A 26,732-nucleotide genomic window follows, 5' to 3' on the forward strand; every position below is an offset into this window, starting at 1 on the left:
CAACAGAATGCTACTTTGTTATACAGCAAGTACGCACTAAAGAATAGATTGTCTGCTTACACAATTGATAGTGACACTATGCAGTCTGAAAAGATTCAGTGCTTTGTATTGCTGATGATGTAAACATTTTGTCATACATTCTAAATGAGGGAAAAAAACCTTATTTTATACATAAGCATTTGTACTAGCTCTTATTTGGTTGCTACTAGGAATACTGCTTTCTGTGGACTGTAACTGCTTATAGATAAAGACAAGATGTTTACACAGAATTTGTATGGAAACGTTTCGTACACAGGAATGTGTTACCTAGAAAGGGACGATGTCTTGCGCATGTTAGTTTTTTGGTTGGTTTGGTTGCTTTCCTTACTGTGGAAAGAACAGAGCTGTGATTCGCTTGTAGAAGAAGTACGTCTCAGACAACATACTGTTATGTTACTGAAGAACAACAACATACAGTATTAAGAGAATTTTAATACTGTCCTACAATCTGTGCATTCTATTATCAATTCAATATTTACAGCCGGTGGATAACAGGTTATCTTCCCTTGAACGAAGAGATAGGTAAGCACTATTTCTTATTTTATTGTTATATTCCTCAACATATTTACACAGTTTCATTGAAACTTACGAACACTTCAAAGAAATTTAAACTTGTTTGCTTTCTAACACAATTTCAAATAATATTAGATAATTGTTTGAACTTTGTAATAGTGAAGTGTAAACCTTTCTTTGCGGTACGGACTGGATTCTTATACAATATTTAGACGAGCTTCACTTTGTGTTGCAGTTTCGGTCTGCAAAATCTGGCAGCAAAAACGGCTTTACTTCTCATGACAGCTTCACGATTCACCGAAGTACGACAGAAAATGTCACCAGCCCTGACAGCTCTTATGCGCAACTTCTCATACTCGACCGACCTCAAAGCTGTACTCGCGAAGAAGGTTCCTGAGGAGCAGGAAAGGGTGAAGAACTTCCGAAAAGCTTACGGAGCAACCAAGTTCGGCCACGTCACAGTTGACATGATGTATGGAGGTATGTGTGGCATCAAGGGGTTGGTGTGCGAGACATCTGTTCTTGATCCTGACGAGGGAATCCGTTTCCGTGGTTACTCAATTCCCGAATGTCAGAAACTACTTCCTAAGGCCAAGGGTGTGTTCTGGCTGCTCATCATTGGACAAGTTCCAAATCAAGCTCAGGTGCAAGCAGCCTCAAAGGAGTGGGCAAAACGTGCAGCTCTACCAACACACGTGGCGACAGTGTTGTACAACTTCCCTTCTACCCTGCATCCCATGTCGTAGTTGAGCAGTGCCATTACAGCAGGAAGTTCGGTGAGCAATTTTGCCCGGGCATACTCCTCTGGAGTACACAAATCGAAATACTGGGAGTATGTTTACGAAGATGCGATGGATCTAATCGCAAAACTCCCCGTCGTAGCAGCGACCATCTACTGCAACACGTACCATCATGGTAAGGGCGCTGAGGCCATCGATGCCAGCAAGGATTGGAGGCAAAACTTCTCTCAGATGCTGGGCTATGATAAACCAGAGTTTACAGAACTCATGAGATTGTACCTCACAATCCACAGCGATCACGAGGGAGGCAATGTGAGTGCCCACACTGTTCACCTTGTTGGCTCGGCGTTGTCGGACTCGTACCTCTCATTTGCAGCTGGTATGGATGGCCTCGCAGACCCTCTTCACGGTTCAGCGAATCAGGAGATGTTAATATTCCTCAAGAAACTGCAGAAAGAGTTGGGAGACAACGCGTCAGACGACGCAGTGAAAGAGTTCATCTGGAGAACATTAAAGAGTGGACAGGTGGTTCCAGGCTACGGTCACACTGTTCTTCGTAAGATTGATCCACGCTTTGCCTGCCAGATGGAGTTCGCACAGAAACATTTGCCCAACGACCCACTTTTCAGCCTGGTGTCGCAGGTGTACAAACTGGTTCCTCCCATTCTCATGGAGACAGGCAAAGTCAAGAATCCGTAGCCCAATGTGGACGCTCACTCCGGTGTACTTCTTCAATATTACGGTCTTGTTTGGTGTATCTCGTGCCTTGGGAGTGCTGGAATCTCTGGTATGGACAGGGCTCGTGGCCTCCCTATTGAACGGCCCAAGTCACTGTCAACTGAGGAACTAATGAAAAACATCAACGCTTAGAGACTTGCGCAGTGAAAGTTTGCAGAAAACCAAGAGACACAAGGCATGTTTAGTGGCCGAAATTCTTGATGGAACAGAAGTCTTAAGAGCCTAATGGTAAGTGTATGTACCACATGCTTTAACAATCAGTAACACTTTGTTATGTATTTGTGGGTTTCGCATGATTTTCAGGGTAAACAGCGATCATTTTCTTAGAGCATTAATCGGTTGATCTTTGTAATGGTGAAGTGTAATGATTTCTTTGCGGTACGGATTGAATTCTTATATAATATTTAGACGAGCTTCGCCCCTACGCAGTTGAGCTTTGGCTTCGAGAGCGTACAGACGTGTTACGTGTATCGGCTTCCAGAGTAAAAGGACTGATATCCTAAGAACTGGTTGTGTGTACTGGAGTTCCATTGTTTGAAGTATTAACAGTCTACTGTGCCTTATTACATGTTGTGTCACTTGTGTAGTGCAAATTTCGGGTGAGTCACTCATGCTTATTAACTTCTTTAAGTGTGGTGACTTAACACTAGGGATTATCTACCGTCGTACGAGTAATACCAGTGCTGTTGATGGTCATTACTGTTTTGGCTGTACTGTGACTTTCTAAGAAATTTGGCCGGCTTAAGTAGAACTGTACCATTGGTAATAAATACTTGACGTCGATTGTTAAGTGAAAGCGAGTTTACATTCTGTGTGGTGACAATGGGGCGGAAAGAACTGATTACCAGCTCAGCACAGTAAGGGAGTCGTGTGACGGGCTTCAGGTAGTTAGGACTGTAAAACTCGGCCGGGCCCGCTGACTTGTGCGATCAAGAAATCATCGAGAAACCGTGCGGGATCTGTGTAAAGTCAAAGCTGTGGTTTAGAAAAGATCACCAGCATACACCGTGCCCACCCGGCGGTCACCCTCAGTCAAAATCTAACGGTGTCAACATAAGCTAAGCGCCACCGCAGAAGCAAGTTTGGCGGGCTGGTGCCCTCCCACACCTGGGAATACGAACCACAGTTAAATGCAGGGAAGAACATTAGGGGCTTACAACTCCTGACAGGTGAATCAGGATGGTGAGACCAAAGGTTGTTCAACTTAACCTCAGGCCGAAGAACTAAAACAAAAGTGACATCTAAAACGGACAAAGACAAACTAACCCACGAAACTGAAAAAGCAGGCAAAACATACACTTCGGTCCCCATTAAGTACTGACTTAGAAAGTTCGTTGTCAGGAATTTCAGACTCAGAAATAACGTCTATTTGGCAACAGGGTCAAATCCTTTCACCCACTGACCCCTCAGAACACAAAGAAGGAGCGAGAGCCTCGGCAGCTTCGCCAGTGGCATGCCCTTCTGGCACAAACAGAGGTTCACTGCACCCAGGGTGGTACTAAAACTGACTGGATTAGTGCGCAGAAACCGATTGAATCTACAACAGCATCCTCTGACCTGTTGAATCATGACGAAATTTTGGAGGGAGATGACTTCACTGTCATTACCTCCAAAAAGAAACAAAAACTTGCAACTTCTAAGCCCACAATAATTGAAGACGCAATTCACACTGCTTTACCTTGCTCTCCCACCCCTGAGACCCGTGATTCTGGGAAGAGAGGACACAACAATAACCAAAACCTATACGCCCCACGAGCAAAACTCCCACAGGTAGTCATTCACCACCACTATGTAGGTGACATGACTAGACTAAATAAGGACTTTCACGCAAAATTCCAGCCGCTGGGCTTCACTACTCACAGTATAAAATCAGGAATAGCATGGCAAACCTCCACATATAAGGACTACCTAAACCTACAAATCTTCCTGAAAGATAGTTAGGTCCCGTTTAATGTAATCAGATCAAACAACTCCAAGCCGTTCAAAGTGGTTATAAAAGGCATTCCGCCAACCACCCCTCCTAAAACCATTCAAAATGAACTACTCCCACTGGGTCTGGCAGTTCAAACCGTGATCCCAATGACCGCTTGGAGAGACAAAACCCCTCTGCCAATTCATATAGTCGAAATGGACAACGTTCCCCAGAGCCGAAAGATCTCTCAGCTGTTCCATCTCTGCTTCATACAAATTTCTGTGAAACCTTATAAGGTGCGAACCGTGCCAACAGTTTTATCACGTGGAGGCAAATTGTCAGGCCCCTCCGGCCTGTGCCCACTGCGCGGATGGTCATTGCTCGTGGCAATGTGAAAAGAGATTTATCCCAAATTTTGTGCCGACCTGCGCCCTGTACAAGATCGGGGAGCACGGCTCAAAGTACAGAGGGTGTCCCTTCTTCCGTGACCGCATGGAGAGGGAGACGAAGAACAGATCTCTGCAAGAAAGTTTAAAACGAATTGCTGGAACGGGGGTCACAGCCCAACCACAGCGACCGCCCCCTAAAACATTCCGTGACTTCCCCCCCCCCCCCATGGGTGCGGCAAATGCCTGGACTAAGCCACTGTACTTTGTCAGCTCGAAAGTAAGGCAGCCTCCTCCACCACACCCATACAGCTTCAGTCAACCACTTGACCTTTATTCTAAATATAATTTCATACAGCAACACGCCAAGCCAGACCCCCGGCTTGCACACAGTGCTAACTGCAACACGTCAACACAAACTACCCCACAGGCTACAGCGAGCAAGCCTCCGAATTTTGTAACCGGCATTTCTTCGCCGGTTCCGGACAGACCAGTCTCTCCCGCTCTCTCTGTAGTAACTGAGGACGTCGCTCATGCCGAATCTTCTTTCGGCCGAAAATCTCGGCCCTTAGGCCCCAAGACCAACGCAACCATGGGGATTAACACCACCCTCAAAACGCATAGCACAGAACACCTCAGGGAGGGAGAAGAAGAATACGCGTCTCAGAGAGACACACACACATTGCACGAACGCACACATCAATACCCACACCCTCCACCTGGTCTGAGACTCGGAAACTCTCATACCCAGCAGCAGACAAGAGAATTTGTTGAAATTGTTCGGACTTTCAATCCGAAATTCTCATTCCAGTATCTTCTGAATTCCATCTCAGGAATGCTCCTGCAATTCATGCGGCACCCATATGACAGCGCCCTCCCAATAATATTCAACAACTCCTCGGTCTCCCAATTCATGGGTAGGTTCCTCAGACACACAGACATCTTGTTCTGGAATGCCAGAGGCGTCAAGTCGAAAAATTCAGAATTAATAAATATCTTAGAAACAAATAACATGTCCATAGCACTCATTAATGAAACTCATTTGGAATCTGCCACAAAATTTAAGTGTCCAAACTACACGACTTTCCGGTGTGACAGGCTAAATCAGAGAGGTGGCGGAACGGCCATTTTAATCTAGCATCACATCATAACATCACAAATAAAATTCAATACAAGAATACAGAAAAAATATTAAATTGAAATTATCTCGCGACCCCTACTTTGGAGACCACTGGTTTAATAAAGGGGGCGGAGTGACAGAAGTTTGAACACATGATTTGTATTCTCTATAATAAAATATATTTCAAGTCTGCATAACTACACCCCGTTCAGCGACCCCTCAGCAAACCGGTTCGAGAAGGTGAAACAGTTAGAATAAATTATATTCCGGATATCACAGCATCCCTTGGGGTACTTCCTCTCTGCTATTTGGGACGATTATCTAGATGGACCTTGTCATCCCCTCATATATTATCCACGGTTGAATTAATATAATTTCAGAGTTCAAATTCCATAAGTTAAGTTTTTAACCTGAAATGCACTGAAACGACAGTGTCTGAGAATCCCAAGGGGCCATTTTGTGAAGTGCTGACTAAATATATTCCACCTAAAGCTTGTCTGAAAAACCTTTTTTTATTTTTCTAGTGTCTTGTGACAGCGCGATTCTGGGTTAGAGCAAACAATAATTTGGTTCGGGACACTTTGTGAAAGGCTGAAATGTATTTCGTATCGGTTTTTTTGTTACGAGTTTCTTCGAATTAGCAGCCACGCACGTGCGTGGGTGGAACATCGACTCACGGCCTCTCAGCGCGGCAAATGCCTCAAAGTTTTGGTCAGGGGAGGGGGAAAGCCTTGCGTTTGTCCAGACTACTCCACTACCAAATATTAAACAACAAAATTAACAGCAATAAAAGTAATAAAGGATCTCCACAAATACAGCTACTTTTTTTCTAGCTCCAGAAATACGAAACTCGGAAACACCTAAAATTTAAAAAAATAAGAAACTTCGCTTTCTTTCACTCTCTGACCGAGTTATCACGTGAGGCTTTTGTCTGGGCGACGTTGAACAAGCCACGCCCACCTCTTCGGTTCGGCGTAGTTTGGGAGGAAAAGAAAATTGCTTCTGAGTGCAGGTCACGAGCTTTTCGTTTGTGGAGACGTAAGTCACTTGACTAATTTATTTTGTAAAAATGCGCTAGAAATAAACACACCCCATCCTGGGTTCTGGATTGCATTTTTTTTTACAAATTCTTCACATTATCATCAGCTTATTTTTGAATACAGTCCACGTCTTACGCATCGAACTCGCACACAGACCAAATTTTGTCGAGGTTGCTCGCGCAATAAAAAATAGGCTGGAAAGTCCTTCTACATGGCATTGATTGGCCGCGACAACTTCTTAGGAATCGACCCCAACCAAAAAAAATGTTCTATTTGATGTTCTAATTATCCGCCTTTATTTTAAATTTATTAATTATTTGAAATAGATTAACCCTTTGTCGGACCGAGTTCCTCACGTGTTTTACGTGATCTGGAGTCGAACTGAGGCTGTCGGCACATCATTCGAGCCTTCTTCCTTGCCCCATTTCTAGTCTAGTTTTCCTGGCAAGACTTCGTGTGCCTGATAACAGCGAAAGGAGGCAGGAGAGAAAACTGAAGCCTTACAACACAGAGCGAAGGAACACCATCGTGTGTGTCGCTGTCGTATTTACTTGGAATAAAAATATTTTATATCTGATGAAGTTATAAAACAAATGTCCCATCTTCCTATTAGGAAATTCTATTTTTTAAAATTATTTTTGCCGCATAGAACAATCCACCACTGACATGAGCGTATTCATTCGTCGTCTTATCAAGCATTCTTCATGTGCAGTGACTTCTGTTTCACTTTCCTGGTCTTGAACTTTCGAAAACAATTATCGCGAAAGAAAGCACAGCTCTGAGAATATGAAATGATGTTTAGACGTCGCCAAAGTCTTGTCAATCGAAAGACAGGACGTAGTTATTACGCAACGCACTGGCGACAGTGGGACAGTCCGTGAAAAATATTTCACACGGTCAGTATCCAAACAAGGAACTGCGATCCTCTCAGAACATATTTCCACCATATTCCCGTCTTATGCAAGTTAAAAAGGAAATGAGACCAGTTCCTAACAGTACTTGAATTCATACATCTTATTAAAAGGGACCGCGAAGGGCAAACAGAAATTTGTTCAAGATTTCATTTCTCCGGCCTTAAAATGAAAGACCCTGAGTCACTCGGCCATCAGATCGAGATGGAGCTCGCACGCAAGAGATTGTCGAGAATCATTTTCTAGCCGGCGAGAAGATTCTCTCGGCCTTCAAGGCGCACACGGGGGGAGGCGGTGGTTCGAAATCTTTTGGCCTACGCAAATGGAGACGAATTTACGTCTTGAGAAGCGCAGATGCAAAACCACTAACATTTATTTCACGTCAGCGCAATGAATCGGTTGTTTACGTACACAAAATCTGTGTGCAAGAAAAACATTGGCATTCTGTACTTGTTTTCAAATTTTAAATAGAATACGGCTATCCGATGCGTCCCCCCCTGACGCCGGTAAATTCGGCAACCGTTATCTCACACCTGGAAGGAATTAAGTTATCGCCTCGTAAATAACTTTTACGTCACGTCGTCGCTAAAAGTAAAGTCTGGAAGAAACACGTTCAAGCCGCTGAGTGTCGCCACTGTCTTCCGATCCAATAAATTAACAAAGCCAAAATTATTAAACTCGATAAATGTGGATGAAGTAAGGCGTACCAAATATCAAATCACGCCTCCCTCGTTTATATGAGCCAGATTAATACGCCTAATGCAGGTCTGCCTTTCATCTCGGGAGTCTAACTAGGAACCTGGACTGGTACAGTGAGGAAGTCGAGAAGATGAGATGGGCGGGGCATGTAGCGCGCATGGATGGGACAAGAGGTGCATTGGTTGGGAAGCCTGAGGGAAAGAGACCCCTGAGGAGACCTAGACGTAGATGGGAGGATAATGTCAGGCGGGATCTATGGGAGATAGGAGTTGAAGGAAACTGAATTTTGTGGGCCCAGGACAGGGTCCGGTGGAGGGCTTTGGTTAATTCGGTAATGAACCTTCGGGTTCCGTAAGCCATCTGGTTGGTTGGGTCCACTATTTTGGAAGCTTGAGGGGAAGAGACCGCTGGGGAGACGTAGATGGGAGGATAATCTCAGACGGGATCTATGGGAGACAGGAGTTGAAGGAGACTGGATTTTGTTGGCCCAGGACAGAGTCCGGTGGAGGGCTTTGGTTAGTTCGGTGATGAACCTTCGGGTTCCGTAAGCCATCCAGTTAGTTATTGTTTAGTTTTGTGCGCTTATTGAACGATTTCAATTATTTTCTTAAATTACCTAGCTGAGGACGCACCCGCGCCCAGCCCTACCAACGTATGCCCGCGGGAAAGCGGCCTCCTTCGGACGATGCTGTCTCCAAGCAACCGATGGCCCCGAACAGGTCGTTGGAAGGAGCGTGGCCGGTGCTCCACGCTTTAACAATGAAATTATTTCCATACAATTACCACATTGGTTTTCCACTCTCCTGGCATCCAAGTCTTTTTGGTACGCCCTTCTTCAGGAACAATCTCGTAACCTCACGAAGACTGACAACACGCGTTCGTCCATTTTATGTTCTCGGATCTTATAAATTCTCACATTCACTTTTCCGTAACGATGCTATTCCTAATTCTAATAATAAATTCATTTTCTTGAATTTAGGGAAGTACTTCCTGATAAATGTATTGATGCAAAAAGAACAATTAAAAATATCTGGAGCAGCACAGACTCGCCAAACAGAGAAGTTGCAGCTACGAACGAAGCCCAGTCAAAAGAAACATCCGCCACTGAACTCGTAGCCATCCAAGGGCACAGACGAGGCCAACTTAAGCACGTAACCAGAGCACCTTAGTGCTGATGCTGTAACTTAGATGCAGCCTAGACCTACCAACCTATGCCCCTGAAAATGTAGCATCTTAGGAGCTTGTCATCAGACCTCTCTTATACATAACGAAATAATATCAACTGCTTCGAACTTATAAAATCTACAATAGAATGTTTACATTCATTTCTCCTCAATTGCATCTTTCTTTCTGTCTCTTTATATCAGTCATATATATACATTATAAATCACCTTGTAATTTTCCCAGGAATATAATTTTTGATGTTATTGTTGTTCCCAGATATTTGGACTTTGTCACACTTTCAAAGTATTTACTAGCCACCCTAAGATAATTCTGCCCACCTGTCTGCTGATGACGAGATACTAACATGTACTTAGTTTTTTCTGAATTTACTTCTAGCCCCACTTGTCTACTAGCCTCTAGTGAAACTTCTGCGTTCCTCTTTATTGTACTCATATCGTCCCCCAATAAATTAACATCATCAGCAAATGTCAATAGCTGATGGCATATTCTAGCGCAAAGTTAAAGAGCAAAGGAGACAAAGCATCTCCTTGTTTTAGACCGTTCTTGATAAGGAATGTCTCAGATACATATTTACCTACGCAAATTTTGCTACAGGTTTCATTTAAGCACATTTTTATTAGACTCACTAGCTTCTTTGGTATACCAAATTCAATAAGAATATTATATAACACTTCTCTCTTCACAGAATCATAGGCTTTTTTGAAATCTATAAATAACTGATGTACGGTCCCACCGAACTCCCATTTTTTCTCTAGTAACTGACGAATGCAAAATATCTGATCAATCGTTGATCTGTTTCGTCTGAACCCACACTGATGATCCCCAATAATTTCATTCGCATATGGAGTTGATCTTGCCAAAAGAATGTTTGATAGAATTTTGTATGAAGTTGACAGCAGCGAAATTCCTCAGTAATTACCACACTCAGTCTCGTCCCCCTTCTTATGAATAGGAATAATTATGGATTCCTTCCCCTGTTGTGGCATCTCTTCCTTACTTAAAATTGTCTGGATTTCATTATATTTGACCAGTCGCACCGAAGGGGGTTGGTGAAGTGTTTTAACCTCCCATTCGGGTGGGGGGGGTTATTTTGGTTTCTTACTCGAGGGTTAAACTAAACTAAACCCCCCGAAGGATGTTAGTTTAGCGTCTTACTCAAAATTTTAAAACGCAACCAACCCCCTCGAAGGAGGTTTTGTTGCTTTTTAAACACTTGACCAAGTATTTTAACCCTCCATTCTGGGTGTTAGTTTCTTTTCTTACACAATATTTTAAAACGCGGCTGGACAAGTGTTTTAACCCTCCATTCGGAGAGTTAGTTTAGTTTCTTACACAGGATTTTGAAACGCAACAAAGCCCCCTTTAGGTGGGTTGCTTGCATTTTAAACATTTGACCAATTTTAGAAAAATCGCTCCGAACGGAGCGGGTTGCTGTAGTAATTAAAATACAGAGACGTATTTACGTCAAGTTCTCCTGAACCGTGGTTCCACTGTCAACTTTCTTGACGTAAATACGTCTATGTGGAAGGGTCATTCGGCAAAAAAGCGTAACGAAATTGTTTAAGATCCATATCAACAATGTATAAATATGGATCGACAACAATGGTCAGCATTTATATGAACTCTTGTGTGAATTGTTATGTTACCTAAGAAACTAATCGTTACGTCATCTGTTTACTCGGCATTGTTGTGTTACATTATTGCAGTCAGCAAAAATGAGCAGCTTTTATTTGAACTCTTGTGTCTATTGTTATATTACTTAAGAAACTAATTGTTACGTCATCTGTTTACTAGGAATTGTTGTGTTACATTAATGCCGGCAACAACAATGACCAGTTTTATATGAACTACTGCGTGCATTGTTGCTACCAAAGAAACTAATTGTTACATCTGTTTATTCGGCATTGTTGTGTTACATTATTGCAGTCAGCAACAATGAGCAGCTTTTATGTGAACTCTTGTGTCTATTGTTATATTACTTAAGAAACTAATTGTTACGTCATATGTTTACTAGGAATTGTTGTGTTACATTATTGCAGTCAGCAACAATGAGCAGCTTTTATGTGAACTCTTGTGTCTATTGTTATATTACTTAAGAAACTAATCGTTACGTCATCTGTTTACTCGGCATTGTTGTGTTTCATTATTGCCTTGAACAATAATGGTCAGCTTTTATATGAACTCATGCGTGCATTGTTATGTTACCTAAGAAACTAATTGTTACGTCACAATTTTCGTCGGCATTGTTGCATTAGTATATATTGCCGTCAACAATCAGCTTTCGTCATTGGGGAAAGAGCTCAGCTGTGAGTCGGTTGTAGAAAAAGTGCGTCGTAGAGCAGACAATTTCGTGCTGTTAAAACCATTTAGAACATCACAAGTTCTTTTCTTATATAAGAATTATTAAGAAGTCTGTGAAACTGCATTCCACTCTCTCCATTTTATTTTTTATTAAACTGATCATTGGCGGTGGACATCGTAGTCTCTTCCTCTTGATCAAAGTTTGAGGTAAGGGAATCCTATTTATCATTATTATTGTTCATCACATTTAAGTTTCTTCAACAGCATTTTTCTCAGGTCGTGTAAGAGATTTAGGCTTGTCGTCTTTTAACACGATTTCGAGTAATATTAGATTGTCTGCTGTTTGTTCACGGCATCATTGATAGTGAAATAATATTCCAGTAGGCAATTATCATTTTTAAGGGATAAAACGTGATAAGTAGCCTAGAAACTTAATTAAAATATATGCATGCTAAGAAGTGGGTTATATACGTATTCTGAATAACAGTTCTAACACTTTACATCTCTTGATACATCGACATTATGAACGCGTTTCAGGCAACTATCAAGAATTTTTATTTCGGGTTTACAAGCCTAATTATCGACGAATCTCCCTCTCATTATCTCCCCACATCAGCAGATTAAATCCGGGAAATCTTTGCTGTTATTTAGTGCAAAGTATTTATGGGTGCAAAACGTGGTCTTTCACTTTGAGGGGGGAACATAGACTGAGGGCCTCTGAGAACAGAGTGTTGAGGAAGATATTTGAACCCAAAATGGGAGTGGGACAGATAATAGAGAAAAGTGAATGACGAGCTCCTCACCCGATGTTGTTAGGAAGAAGTGGGCAGTGGAGTGTTGTTTACAAGTTATTGGTTGGGGGGCCTAGTCGTAGATGGGAGGATAATATTAAAATGAATCTTAAGGAGATGGGTCTCAATCGAGTGAACTAGATGCAGCTGGCTCAGGATAGAACCCGGTGGCAGGATGTTTCAACACGATAATGACACTTGTGGTTGAGTAAAGGAAGTGGGCTATTCTTTGACGAGCCGAGCTTCAATCGACTTTTCGTAGAATATCTTCCTCATTACAGTGTGTGAGTAGCGTGATGTAGGCCTGATCTACGCACGCCGCAGAACAAATTAGAGCCTTTGTAACTGTTCCCAACTGTAATTCTCCCGTTCGTTTGATAAATTTAAATTACATTATGTGCTCATAGTTCATATACATGTGTAACTTAGGCAGGAAATTTCTTAATCACGTAAGCCCTTTAGCACTTTTAGTTCTACAGAGAGAGAAGAACTCAAAATGTTTATACTTATGAAAAAGCGTAGCATTCTTTTTCCAAAATTTATTTCACTGCCTGGTCCTGCATCAAAGGTCACATACATTCTATTGCAAATTTTGTCGTAATTACTTTAAAATCGATTCTCATAGTAGAGGCATCTAAGACTTTATATATTACATTAATATTTTATATGTAATGTCTACGTAGGTTATATATAAGAAGATTTAAATTTATGCGAGTTCTGACAAATACGCTGCATGACATAATATTGCCTAAATAAGTCACATCTTCTGGGTGATTAAGTCAAGAAGAGTGAGATGGGCGGGACATGTGGAGTGCATGGATGGGGCGAAATATATTTTTGGAAAGCCTGAGGAGAAGAGGACGTTGGGGAGACCTATACGTAGATGGGAGGATAATCTCAGGCGTGATCTATTGGACATAGGAGTTGAAGAGGACTGGATTTTGTTGGCAGAGGACAGGGTCTCATGGAGGGCTTCATTAGTTCGGTGTTGAAATTTCGTGTTCCGTAAGCCGTCTATATAGATTCTTAATTAGTTTGATTAGTCACATCTAGAGCTTTGTCATTTTGTATTTAATCTCAATAGGCATTTCTATAACAATGAAACAAACTGAGAACATGGAGCAGAAGCCCTGCTTTAGAATCTAACAGTAGCCCAGGTAATCAAGTGACTCGCCTTTTATGAAACATAAAGTTTCATGTCCGTGTTTACAAGACCCCGCCTCTAAGCCACATCCACAAACAGATGAAGTCAATTCACACGTTCATACTTCACCTCTAAGATCCATTTTAATATTATCCCAGCAACGCATAGGACGCTCAAGTGACCTTTTCCTTTCAGGTCTTCCGATTAAAAAGTTGTACTTCTTGTCTCTGCCATGTGTTCTACATGCCCCGCCCATCTCATCATCCTTGATCTGACAGCCTACAATTTATTAATTAGTGAAGAGATCTATAAAGCTCCATATTATTCAATTTTCAGAATTCCTTTATTAGTAACTCTCTCGCAAGACCAGATATTCTTCTCAGTATCGTGTTCCCTCTCAGTCATTCTCAGTTGATGTGCACACGCGTCAGTATGAAGAAAAACCTGTAACAGCGATGGACTGTGTTTCAGGAGATGGAGTTAAACCAAAGTCGCACAGAAGCATTTGTCCGTCTGAATAAACTAAGAGAGAGGAACTTCTTGTGTGACGCGGTGTTGAGGTCGGAGGACGGCGGCGTCTTTCCAGTACACAGAGTGATTCTGTCGATGAGCAGCGAATATTTCAGGTTTGTTTATTAACTTACGTAGTTGATTAACACGTGAATTAAGGACACAACAGACCTCAATTCGTATGCGAAATGTTTTATCCCTTTGATGCAGAAACCTGTATTTTTATATGGCTGAATGTCTTTTGTTATTTGAACATTGTCAGGAAATTTCACGGCGGAAAGGAAGAAGACTAATGTCTTCTGGGCGTTGCGCCGTAGAAACTGAGTGGCATTTCAGACGTACTTACTGCCTTATTTTCTTGATGATGGAGGCACTAAGCACCTCTGAAACGTCCCAAGAGACAACACGACGCAACATCCCAGAAGACGTACGTGGTTTTTTGTACCAATTTTTAAGTGCGGTTGAACCAAGGTGACAGTCAATCGATCTCGAGGGAGAAATAGAAACAATCCGTTTCCAAAACGACATGGTTTTAATACACAAAGACGACTGACAAAGTCCAGAAGAAAGTTGGTAATCCCCGGAACATTGAAAACTGGTGTGTGTTGCTCTGTCTGAAATAAACTCTTACAAAGACTTACGTGAGAAATGTTTTATTATTAGGAGATAATCGTTCGAGAATTTGTGCATACGAAAATTTCCTTGTGTTTTAAATAAAAATGCGGTCCGTTCTTGAAACGAGAAATGAATTATAACCGTGAGTCATTGCTTCTGTTTTCCAAAAGACGTTCCAGACGTCTTGTTACAAGATGTGCCCCTCTTTCAGTTTTCTGACAATCAAATCTTTCCGTTTGTCTTGCACTGCAAATCCCTTAGTTTGTAATAGGAAATTGTTCGCAGGTTGGTGATCACTTTTTAAAGGTCACATGGAAAAATCGGCTTTTCTTTTAAGTTGTTTATTGTCTGGAAAATGTTTTGACAGAGCAAATAGATTTCATATTACGAACTGATCAATCGGTGCAATGTGCAGCCTGCGATGTGTGTTGAAATATTTGCAGTGGCTTTAAAAATTCTGTAGGAGTTGTCATAACCTCAGATATCTCTTGAAGGAGTCAAGGGTATGTAAGAAACGGGGTGACCATTTTATAGTACAAATGCTAGCTGCTTGTTTTCCGATTTGCAAGTTATATTATGTTAGGCCTTCGCCCGGTCTTCACCCACCTCACAGTTAATCTGGTCCCATTAGTACACATTCTGGGAGTCTTTTAATTATTCAGGTAGCAAAAATTCATCCACCACATTGACTAACGGATACTTTTATTTGGCTACGTGAGTCATAAAAACTTAAAGTTTATGCGCATGACTTGTAATTTTCTGGTCACCGTTTCTTCAAATCGACAACTGCTTCGTGACGTTTCAGGGCCCTCTTCACGACAACACTGCACACCGGTGAGGCGACTAATATTCTCCTCCACGGAATTAGCTCTGTCGTGATGACCCAGATACTGGATTATGTTTATTTTCGCGAGGTGGACATCCGCTCCGACAACGCATGTAAGCTGCTTGTGGCGGCTGACTACTTGTGTATTCCGGACATTATTAAACTCTGCTGCGACTACCTCATGGACGCGAAGGACACGATAGACGCCGACAACTGTTTCGGCATCTTGCGTGTCGCAAGGTAATTGGTGTTCATTTGAAATTTACTGTTTCGCCAGGCTTCGTCGCTGAAGCGAATGACCTTATCTAAAGACAGCAGCCAAGACTGCCGGGTCGGAGATTAAAGCCTCTGTCTGAGGATGGGCAAATTATAATGTGTTGTAGGTCAAGGATGTTGGCGGGTTATTATTAACGTCCCTGTAATTTAAAAGTTTTATTTAACTGTATATGTTTTGATCGTCATTATGATCAGCAGATGACTCATTTCACCATGTGGAACGTTAATCGCGACCAATTGCAGGTTAATATTTAAATCTGTCTTCCTCTCTCTTCCTTTCATTTTTTCTTTCTTTCTTTCTCTGCGGAATTTCTTGCTTCTTACATAATCCTCCCAACATCAAAATCAAGATTCAGCCCCACATGTTTCTGCATACAGCAAAACCTCTGTTAACCGAGCCTCGATTATATGATTCCCGCATTAAGCGACCGACTTTCAACCAGACCGGTTGGGATCGATTTCAACCGGCGAGAGTGTTTAAAGCGATGTCCATGCGGTACAGATATTGATCTAACCTCACACCCAGATTTTGCTGAGAATTAGGAACACTTCAAGACATTTAGATAATTGCTTACTATAGGGCAAATACAAAAAAACAGCCTGCTGGTTTCCGTAGAAGCTGAACCCTCACTCCTTCTTGTCTATGACGACATGGCAAACTAATCAACTGACATCGGCAGAATCACACCAGAATTTCCAGTTCATGTGATGGACAAAATAACTGATAAATTCACTTCTTTAGTACAGGGACTCAATAGAACAGCGCTCACGAGTAGCGTTTGCCGTCGGCTTGTGCATGCGACACACCCTCATCATTCGGCGACGAGGAAAATCTGTATCGAATCTCTACTTATTCGTTCAATTCAATGACCACGTTCCCCTTTCCCTCGCTCGTCCGACTTATCGGCTCATTCGACTCGATATTCCCCCCATTTAGTCCGGTTACACAAGGTTTCACTGGATTAAAACACACAGTTAACACTGTTGTTTCACCAACGTTAATGACATAATTCAAAATTCTACACTACTCATCTCACTGCCTTCTTCACTTGCGTAAACCGTGCCCTTGTTTCAATCTATAATTTTATCACGAGGACGATCGTGCTTTGCCTGGGAACCTTCAGAGTCGACAACTTTCTATTTTGCCACGGTTAAACGGAGCGTTTCTCAGCGTTGCCTCTCCACGTGTCTGCCCTCAGTCTCGTTCATAAGGGCTTCAAACGGTTAAGGTAAAAACTGCAGGCGAAATACTGTGTTGTGCAAATAGTTGAGAAACCAGTTCTTGCTTTAGTGTTCATTGTGTGAGATCTCGAAGGAGATGGTTTCTGAGTCGGCACGTACCCTCGCTGTCGTAGGTTACACTCCTTCGCCGACCTCAAGACTCACGCTCGTAGCTTCGTTCTGCGCCACTTCGTGGAACTGTCTCGGCAGAGCGAAGAACTGCTGGAACTGCCTGTAGAGGAGCTGCAAGCAATAATCGAGTCCGAGGAACTGAACGTGAAGGACGAGAAAGTTGTGTGGGAGTGCATTCTCCGGTGGATCAACCGCCACCCGGACAGCAGAAAAGGTCAAATCGCGGGCCTTTTGAAGGGCGTCAGACTGGGACTACTTGACGAAACGTTTCTCAAGGAGGTGGTCAGTATGCCCCTGAAATCGTGGATGTTTATGGAAGTGAAGTTCGCATTTTCAATTCCATATTAACACATGTTAGTAAGTAATTAAGTCAAATCGTGAGCCTTACTAATCGCCTGGTGTAAGCCAGTTTCTCTGTCTGTCTGTTCGCAGTTCCAGATCGAAAACGTCTAAACGGATGTTCATTAGATATAATACTGATGAACTTTAACGAATCTGTTGACATACTCCACTTCTGGTTAAAATCTTGCAATAACATCGTAAAAAATACACAATGATTTGAATGCCTTATTCCGTGCAAACTTTTCTGCGTAAGATAACCAAAGATTGCCTTCGTTACCATGGTTACAATAACTTCCTGTCATTGTCGCTGGCAACACGCTCGTATATGTGTGTGAATGTGCAAAATAAATATTATATTCGTCATTTTATGCAGATATGTGGTTGGAGCTAATAACAGTCTTTTATTCATCGTCTGTATGTTTGACAGTCCGTTTGAGCTACAATCTTCGATTATAATCTAAGCGGTTTACGGGTTTCAGTTCAACTACAGCATTTCACCGTTAACTACTTTCAAACGTCCACTCACCTTGAATAAGAAAATCCTCCAACAGATAAATCACGTCTTCTACTTAACCAAAGATGCTACTGCTATAAGAAGCGTGTTTTAGATTCTATAATAGTTTCACGCATCTCCGATGAAATATATATTCAACCCGAGATCACTTCAGCATGAAAATCTTCAGATGATTGACCACATAGGGACAAAATATATCGGAAATATGCAGCAAGAAAATTTCGTTCTACCTCCGAGAATAAATTACCTCATAGACAGCTGTAGCATTCTAATATTTTAAACGTAACCTCACGAAGCAGCCATACAACTTATGATAACCTTTATTCCATTCCAGCATGCGTTTCAACCCCAGAGAAAAAATGTTTCTACTCTAGGTCAAATGCCCTGTGATTTCAGCCTCTCACCTCTCACGAACATTTGTGAAACAATCGCACAAATTCTGAAAATATTATCTGCTTCAAATGTTTTCACAATTTAGCATTCCTATCTACTAGTTTCGAACACTTAAAGAGAACCACCTGATGATGACCAAATAAGGTCGAAACATGCAATGCCTCATAATAGATATCGAGCCCATAATCACACGCTGCTGTGTTGACGGGCCTTCCACCCAACCATTAAAATGTAGCAGGTTGCCTCCCTTGAAACCCCAAGCAACTAATTAACATAAATGTCTTTAGATGTTACGTAATTTTGACGATTAATTAAAGTTATTGATACAAAAAGAATCTGTTGGTCGCAGACTGCATCTCGTACGGGAAAGACGAGAAATAAGTTACATTTTTGAATGTAACTCAAAATGCGAACCTTACTGAAGTATTTAAATTTCTGTTGAAACATATTTCAATACAATTCTCTACGGTCGATTTAACTCTGTTTTCGCTACTCTCCACAACCTGCGCATTTGTTAAGAGCGTCGTTACATAATACAAAAAACGTATTAACCTTTATATACCATAGTCTATTTCGGTGAGTTCCCAACCAAATTATGTGTGAATTTCTTGTCTTCTCTGGAATGGAATATGACTTCTCTCTTGCTAAAAGCCCATAAGGTCCACATTTAATTGTTCAACAGGTGTCAAAGCACCCGTACGTAACGGGAAATAAGGCGTGCAAAGCCGTGATCTCGGAGACGCTCACATTCCTGGACGACGTGAAAAGTTTGACGAAGAAGTACAAGGAATTCATTACACCAAGGATTGCCTACCCGCAAATCCCACAGGACGTTTTATTTGCTATTGGTGGGTATCGCGACGGAACAATGACAGATGTGATCGAAGCGTACGACGCACGAGCAGACCGGTGGACTGTGGTGAGTTGCACTCCTTTCTACTATTACCGCTCCTTGTTAAATGACGCCTCCGAGAAAAACTACTTTTCCTTATTTTCACTAAGTAATTGTTTATTTAAATTTAATCACAAGGACCTCTTAGCCTCTTTATTTCGTGTTCGTTTATTTCCATTGCAGTGAACACTTTTTGAAGAAAAGCTCCAAAGACATGAATTAAAAAGAATAAATACATGAATTACACAGGTTTTAAGTCTCATGTACAATTCATGTTCTAATAGGAATCGACGAAGGATGTGAAATTTGCCTTAAATATCGTTTACAATAAGAGGCCTACATCAACTGTCATGGCAACCTGTCTGCTGATCTTAGACATCGTTGTTCGTCAGTGGATTTCAACGTAATAAATGAAACACTGATCAATGTCGACATTGACTATCTGCGTGGTACCTCCTCGTGAATTAGAAGGCTGACACACTGGGAATAGGGGACGTACTGCCTCCAGTTTCGCGTCGATAAAACCCAAAACATCAACATCTGTCTTTGCCATCATTCGAACCTAAAATGTCTGAAGTTGATCAGAAATTAATTCTACATTTGTCTGTCGTACTTGACAAGAGCTTCTCTTCGGGACTTCCTGATTCCTCCGCCTCTCATAAATCCACGATTGCTCCAAGTTGATTTCTCACGGTATTTGTCGAGTGCCTCCCAACATGTGTAGCAATTTCGGTCCACTGTTTTGGGTTGTACCTTTGCTCCGGTGGTTGGTCGCTTGGATTATAACGTAAGGACTTTCACATCTATTGACCAAATGACCCAAAGAAACATAAAGACATAACCTGTCGTTCCTGCAGGTGGAGGGGGTCGATTCGATCGGCCGGCGAGCCCACCATCGCACGGCAGTAGTCGGATTCGACATTTACGTCGTCGGTGGTTGCAACGGCGAGGAAGTCTTAAGCTCATGTTTCTGCTTCAACGCTGTTACGAAGACATGCCGCGAGGTGGCGCCTATGCATGAATGCAGGTAAGATGCAGATCGGTAACTAAGGAACTCCTTGGAGCAGAGTTCTTCTTCAAAAGCTGATAGTCGCTCCGTTAGTCAAAATATAAATGCGAGCAGGGGATGTAAAATTGTACCACTCACATACAGGAGCATCGAGCAAAGTGTGAAGAGGTAAGAGGGCATTTGAAATAATGTTCGTTATAAGAATACGATTTGCTTGTTAATTCATTTGAGTTACGATTCAACAATGACGAGCGAACAATTGCGTTCTGCGAGTGGAAATGCATCTGAATCAGTAATAAATGAGCATAGCAGAGCATGTACATTTTTCGTTTCAGATACAAATTAAGTGTGGCTGTTCTGCGAGGTTCAGTGTACGCCATGGGCGGTGTGGCTTGTCGTGTGATTCACAGAACGGCGGAAATATACGACCGAAAGTCGAACCAGTGGTCTATGATCGCTCCCATGAACACAGGGCGAATCTGTGCAAGTGCGGCTGCACTGAATGGTACGTAAATCCTGTTAAAGAGTAGTGTATGAGTTAGTGCAGAAGGTGAGGCGTCTGTCTGTCTGTCCGCGTGTAAGAACGCAAGAACGGTTGAAGGAATCTCAGGATTTGAGGTTCTTACGGCGGCGAGTACGAAGATGGCTGTCGTTTGGCTTCTGCCGACGTTTAGGACGAACTTTATGCCTTCATCATCAAGGCATTCCCCTTCGCTCTTGAAGTTAGTTTCCCTCCCTCCATCGTCCCATATTCTTTTATCCGTGTTACGGACTACGTTATTTCACAGACTGCAACGGCTTGAAGTTCTGAGTGCGTGATGGATTCTTCTGCTCTCGTAAGCTGTCCCTGTGCGTCGTCTTATGCCTTTTTAGCGTGCACTAGGAGTGAGTGTAAACAACCATCAAACTATTAAACTGTTTCTCTTATAATACAGATATAATATGTTTTTGAGACAGTTAATAATCTCATGTAAATAGCACATTGTATTATAAATGTAGAGCACCTTTTAGCAGCTCGTACCATACATCTCTGGCACCACATTTAATAAAATCCGTTTCACAGAAGATGTAACTTACCACCATTCCATTATGCATTAATTTAAGCATTTTATGCTGTTTATGTTAAATTTTATCAGTTAAACTCGTTTTCTTTGACACGCTGTTTGTCTGCATTCAAAACAAAGAAACAAATGAACAGAGACGGCCGTGTCTGTGCAGTTTCTGTGACTCGAAGGGGGACTTAATAGATTTACAAATTTAAGTAGGGATTGTCCCATGTCTGTGCTCTGCAAGGAGCAGTTTAATGGCTCTCCCTAAAACAAATATGTGTACAGTTCGTGTCATTTAGCTAATTTGTTTTTACAGACAAAATATACGTCGCTGGTGGATGTGTTAATCTTTTCAGTCCTCTAAACTCGGTGGAAGTTTATGACCCCGACACCAACCGATGGACGTTCGTTGCACCAATGCTTTCTCGTCGTGCCTCTTTTTCCTGCGTCGAGTACCACGGCTGTCTGTACGCCCTAGGTGAGAACTATGGACATTCTGAGTGATGGTCTTCTGTCCTTCTTGCAGAATTTGCTATTGTGATATGATTTCCTGGTTTTATTTGACTGACTGAGATTTTATGAACAGCATTTTTGTCCTGTCATAACAGAGTTTGTTTGTCAATAATTTTAACCCAGATTCTTGGTTTCGATTACATTCTTCTCAAAGAATATTTAACTATCAAAACTAACAACGCGTTATCTTTTATGGTATCTCAAATAACGTATGCCCCATTTTTCAGTCCCAGTTTTAAAGGTAAATACTTTGTTCTTTTAGCAAGTAAATTCCAGTTTGCCGTGCTGTTATCCCCAAAAAGCAGACGGTTTAAAGCAGTTCCTTCGCAGTCTTTGCTTTTCATCACTTATTCGTGTAACGCCGTTTTGAACAGTGCATCTTGTTTTGTGGTTGAAAGCTATTTTCGCATAAGGTAATGAATCTTGTCGCTCCGTAAAGTCTAAACATTTCGTGGCCAGTTGACAGAGTAATAAATATCAAGAAGGGTCCCGCTGAATGGGGTTAGAATAAGTTCACTTTGACAGCTCTTTTATATCCTGTGACCTGTTACTGAATGTGTGTATGTGTGCAGGAGGATTCAACGAGACATCAGGCGTGATCAGAACCGAAAAGTATGACGCTGCAGAAGACACGTGGATCAAGATCCCTTACATGAACTTCTATGCACGTGGCTTAAACACAGAAGCGATCGACGATATGATCTTCGTCATCAGTGGATATTATAACGGGACAGATTTCGTCTCACACGTCGCATGTTTCCATGACAAGGAAAATCGATGGTTTGTTTCTTTGTTTCTTTGTTTCTTTCTATGATTGTTCAGGGCACAAACTGTTACTTTCGAAAAGCTCTAGGAAGTGAATCATTTCCGGTCGACATAACCGCGATCTTGTGGATGCAGCGCCGAATAGTGACGTAGTAACTAACAGACGTTTCAGAGTTTCTTACTGCTTACTCGGGGCAATGAATACAACGCGCGAAAAATGGGTGAGAGGAGTGGGGTAGAATGAAAGCAGGCAGGGCGACGTTGCGATCAAGCTGAATCGTTAAAACAGAGGTCAAATTAATAGATAATCAGACGTAGTGTGTAACTGCATTAGTAAGAGGCTCTTTGACTAAATTTCTTTGATCAGTGGCACTCTCTTAGAGCAGGACGTTTCTCGCGTTCAGTACATTTGCATCGCCATAATCTTCGGCTTTCATCAAAGTGTTAGTCCAGTTTCAGGTTGAACGACGCCTACCGTTTCATGTTCCCGTTTCTGATGGAAGTTTATTTCAAAATGGCTGTCTCTTGGCGTGTTTGACCACGCAGTCTCCTGAAATCTGTTGACGGAGTGAGTAAGCAGCTCCAAAAACATCCCAGAATACAAATTTCTTCATACCTGTTTGTGTAAGAGTAGGAAATCCCACAGAAATTAATTTAATCTTGGTTAAGGTCTGTTTTATGTCCAGCAGAACCTCTCCAGAACTATGTTTGGTAGAACAAAATTTGTTTTGAAAATAAATTGCTAAAAGCGGGAAATATTTTCATGGGCGCATATCTCAAACAAGACACGCTTATCTCTCCAAATAAAATTTATGATTAAATTTATTATTCTGACCTAAGATAATGGTTTTATGAAGTGTACCACACGTAGCTTGCGCAGAACACAAGCCATTTGACAGCGTCCTAAATTAGTGGTAACCTCTCCCTCCACTTTGATGTAATAAAATGTATTACGTTATAATAGCGCATTGGCCGAGTTTCTATGTGCATGAGTAAGAGAAAGATCACGTGGGAACTGTTCTGAAATATGGTGTGGGAATCGTGCATTGCATTCCGATTGGGGTAATTTTTGTTAAGATTGCCTAGAAACAAATTAAAAGCAACGACATTTCGGTGGAATCTGTGTCCTTTCGTTAAAGCAGTTTTCCATTGTACACAAAGACAGATCAAACCCATCATACACGGTTATTTTAGGTCAACACATTTTAGGACTCACAAAAATAATTCTTTTATACTTATTCTACACGCAAATCTCTGGTATTTTAGAACCCCAAATGTAAAAGTGTATATATTTTTAAGAAAATGGAGAATTTCTTTACACTAATGCACCGACATTCAACTTAAATTTCTATTAATTTATAGTAAATACATTATTTATAGTAGAAGACGTATTCCTTCATGAGCTACATCATCGCATGTAGAGCTACATAATGTTTGTAACTGTGTCAGTGAAAACTGATTAAAATTGTCTTGAGTGTAGGTAATACTGATGGGTGATGAAAGAGGGTTTGTTTTCACTTTTAATATTTCAAATTGCAGGTACCAACTGGCAGAGATGAATGTTTGTAGAAACTTTCTCTCGACTTGTGTCATCAAGAACCTACCGAATGCAAGCGATTACGCCTACAAACACAGAGAGAAAATGATGGAGGAGCAAACCAAAAAAAGAAGGAGGAGCAACGTGCAAGAAGAAGGAGGAGAAATGCTAACAAGAAGAAGGCGAATCGTAAAAGAGTGTTAAATTACAACCACGACGAACAATTTAATTTTAATTACTTTAATTGTGAAAATAATGTACAAATTTGAATTGATGTAGGAGCTACAAAAACGTAGAGAGAAATATTGCTTGCAGCAAAGAAGGAAAAATTATTTCTCCTCTTTATTTTCTGCTTAAGAATTCTTATTGAAATTAATTATTTTAGAGACGTTTAACCTTATCTACAATATTACCATCCATCAACACACAGCAGTTTCACCTTACGTCTTGTATTAAATAAATCCACTTGTGGCGACATGTTTCTAGTTACGAAACCGTCTTCACGACTTCAGGGGAAGATTAAATGTTTTGCTTCATGAACATCGTTTAGGAAAACATCATTACGAAGGCAAAACACTGAGAATTTTGTATCGATTTCTGATCTGCTTGTGATATTTTAAGAAATTGCACAAGTACATTTGGCTGAGTTGCCCCGATATATCGAATAATTTTGCCATGTGTCTGGAGAAGTATCAACCTTTTCAAATGCCATGAATAAACAGGCAACGCTTTCAGTTAACAGATCTATTTATTTACTCACTCTATTTTGTAAGGTACTGTTAAGTATTTTATTGAATAAGAACAAAATATTACTACAAAATACACAAAACTAGGAACTTGAATTTAGTTACGATACACACGGAGTAATAGAAAAATGCGACAGCTGTAATGAAACTGGGAACTCGAAGTATCTGTAGGAGATAGAATCAAATACAGAATAAGGTTAACAGATCATAAGACAGGGCTGAAAGAAGACTTTACGCCTTCCAACTGCCTGGTACCTGGACAATACAGCACTAAAAAGTGCTATTAACCAAGACGTGGTTAACGTAACACGTTATTTATTCCTGCCCGAGCCCACTGTGTTATAAGACTGCAGATTCAGAAGAACAGACTTTCAAATAAAGGACCAAGAACACAAAGCTACACTTTCCGTGCAATCTTTTAACTTTAAAACATAGAAATGAGAGATGAGATTTTTCTTTACCTCAAAGAAACTACGACAACCCCAACCGCAATAATAACTCCAGACTGTGTCTATGATCACACCAGAGATGTCAGTGAGGGCAGAGCGCGCTCATTTCAAATCGTTTGAAAGATAATTTGGTTGGCGGCATTACCTTAAATGCCGTGATTCTCCCACCCCCTGATTTCCCCTGTGATTAGACACTGAGATTCTCATCGTTTACAACGGATATTAGAAGTAATTTTAAGCATTTATTTAACCGCTTCACTTTGGCTGAATGTAAAACACACGCAATATTCATATTACTTGAAAAAGAGTAAAACAATGCGACGTGGCGTAACATATACTTGGAGTGACTTAATATAGATTTTAGATAATCGGAACCCTATTTTGTTTGGACAATGAATTCAGAGGAAATTAAGGCCCTTAGAATAGTTGAAAAAAGGATGATTAGAGAAATCTGTGGTCCCATAAAAGATGGAAAAAGCTAGAAAACAAAACTAATAAGGATACAGATTATGTATTATATTGCAAAATTTATAAAATTTCAGAGAGATGGCGTGGACATAAAGGAAGAAGGAAGAGCAGTAGACCACGCAAGAGATGTATAGATGAGTCTGAAGAGGATTCGAGAATCGTGGGGGAAAAAGTAGTAGAAAGGGTCTAAGGACCATCAGGAATGCAGGGAAAATGCACCGAATGCCAAGGTCCTCAACGGCCCTAGGGCTTGAATCAAATAAAAATGTTGTCGAATGGCAGGAAGATTAAATTAATCAGTTGTAAAAGATATGGAGGGAAGTGGTCGTGGCCTAACTTTAGGTACAATCCCCTGATTGTCTTAAGAAACTGTTGGAAACGAGGACAAATCCATCATAATTGCTGCTCTCTGAGCCAAATTTCTTGCCCATTACCTCCGGAATGAAAAGAATGAATGCTAATCAACTGATCACAATATTTGGTATAATTAGGCATTGGGTTTGATTGAACACTTTGCCCATTTAATTACATTGTGACATAAGGATTTTAAGCATTACTTTTGCATATATTATAGCGTTAACTTTATATTTAGAAATAACAGTAACTTGCTAAAGAAAGATAATACACATTCCTTTTAAATTTAAGTAAATAATGCTGTGGGATAAAGTCACATCTGAGAAACTGCTAGTTGCGGGGGTGGCCGAGAGCATCCTGCATGCCGTGAAACATGAAGACCCATTTTGTTTTTATAAGAGTTGGTCAATAAGCTCTGTTCAGTCTAATTCACACCCATTAATGTTTCCAACGAAGCCTTCTCATTGGAGGCGAACTAGTTAATGTTCTGACTAATAGGTGATTATTCACTTAATATCGCCGGAATTTGCTTGTATAGACTGGGAAAAGTATTTTTTTGGGGGGTTGTTAAATAACTTTGGTCCAGGCTACAACATTTTAGT

The 26,732-nt window shown here is 41.2% G+C and overlaps 1 protein-coding gene and 1 pseudogene across 4 annotated transcripts; both read left to right on the forward strand.

The window, feature by feature from the left end:
- Window positions 1-77: 77 nt before the first annotated feature.
- On the forward strand, window positions 78-11,413 carry LOC147873168 (putative citrate synthase 2, mitochondrial pseudogene; annotated as a pseudogene). Its single transcript, XR_015536041.1, has 2 exons — window positions 78-561; window positions 788-11,413. The product of XR_015536041.1 is annotated as a putative citrate synthase 2, mitochondrial pseudogene (transcript).
- On the forward strand, window positions 2,145-24,852 carry LOC147873169 (kelch-like protein 10). Of its 3 annotated transcripts, none has more exons than XM_087352287.1 (10): window positions 2,145-2,258; window positions 13,991-14,145; window positions 15,450-15,710; window positions 17,102-17,381; window positions 19,031-19,267; window positions 20,098-20,267; window positions 20,585-20,754; window positions 21,615-21,776; window positions 22,384-22,591; window positions 24,116-24,852. In XM_087352287.1, the coding sequence occupies exons 1-10, from the start codon at window positions 2,256-2,258 to the stop codon at window positions 24,315-24,317; spliced, it is 1,848 nt and encodes a 615-aa protein (XP_087208413.1). In that variant the 5' UTR covers window positions 2,145-2,255; the 3' UTR covers window positions 24,318-24,852. The 3 variants fall into 3 exon arrangements, with proteins under 3 accessions (XP_087208413.1, XP_087208415.1, XP_087208414.1); XM_087352288.1 differs by lacking the exon at window positions 2,145-2,258 and adding an exon at window positions 11,567-11,791; XM_087352289.1 differs by lacking the exon at window positions 21,615-21,776.
- Window positions 24,853-26,732: the final 1,880 nt, after the last annotated feature.

The sequence above is a fragment of the Zootermopsis nevadensis genome, unplaced genomic scaffold (assembly GCF_977971745.1).
Source record: "Zootermopsis nevadensis isolate Lab colony 2312 unplaced genomic scaffold, Znev_1.0 Znev_ptg000021l, whole genome shotgun sequence".
In the NCBI taxonomy this organism is placed as follows: Eukaryota; Metazoa; Arthropoda; class Insecta; order Blattodea; family Termopsidae; genus Zootermopsis; species Zootermopsis nevadensis.

Coding starts and splice junctions, on each gene's coding strand:
- LOC147873169 (XM_087352287.1), top strand. Junction 19,268..20,097: donor GAGCAGACCGGTGGACTGTG/GTGAGTTGCACT, acceptor TCGTTCCTGCAG/GTGGAGGGGGTCGATTCGAT. Junction 22,592..24,115: donor CATGACAAGGAAAATCGATG/GTTTGTTTCTTT, acceptor TTCAAATTGCAG/GTACCAACTGGCAGAGATGA.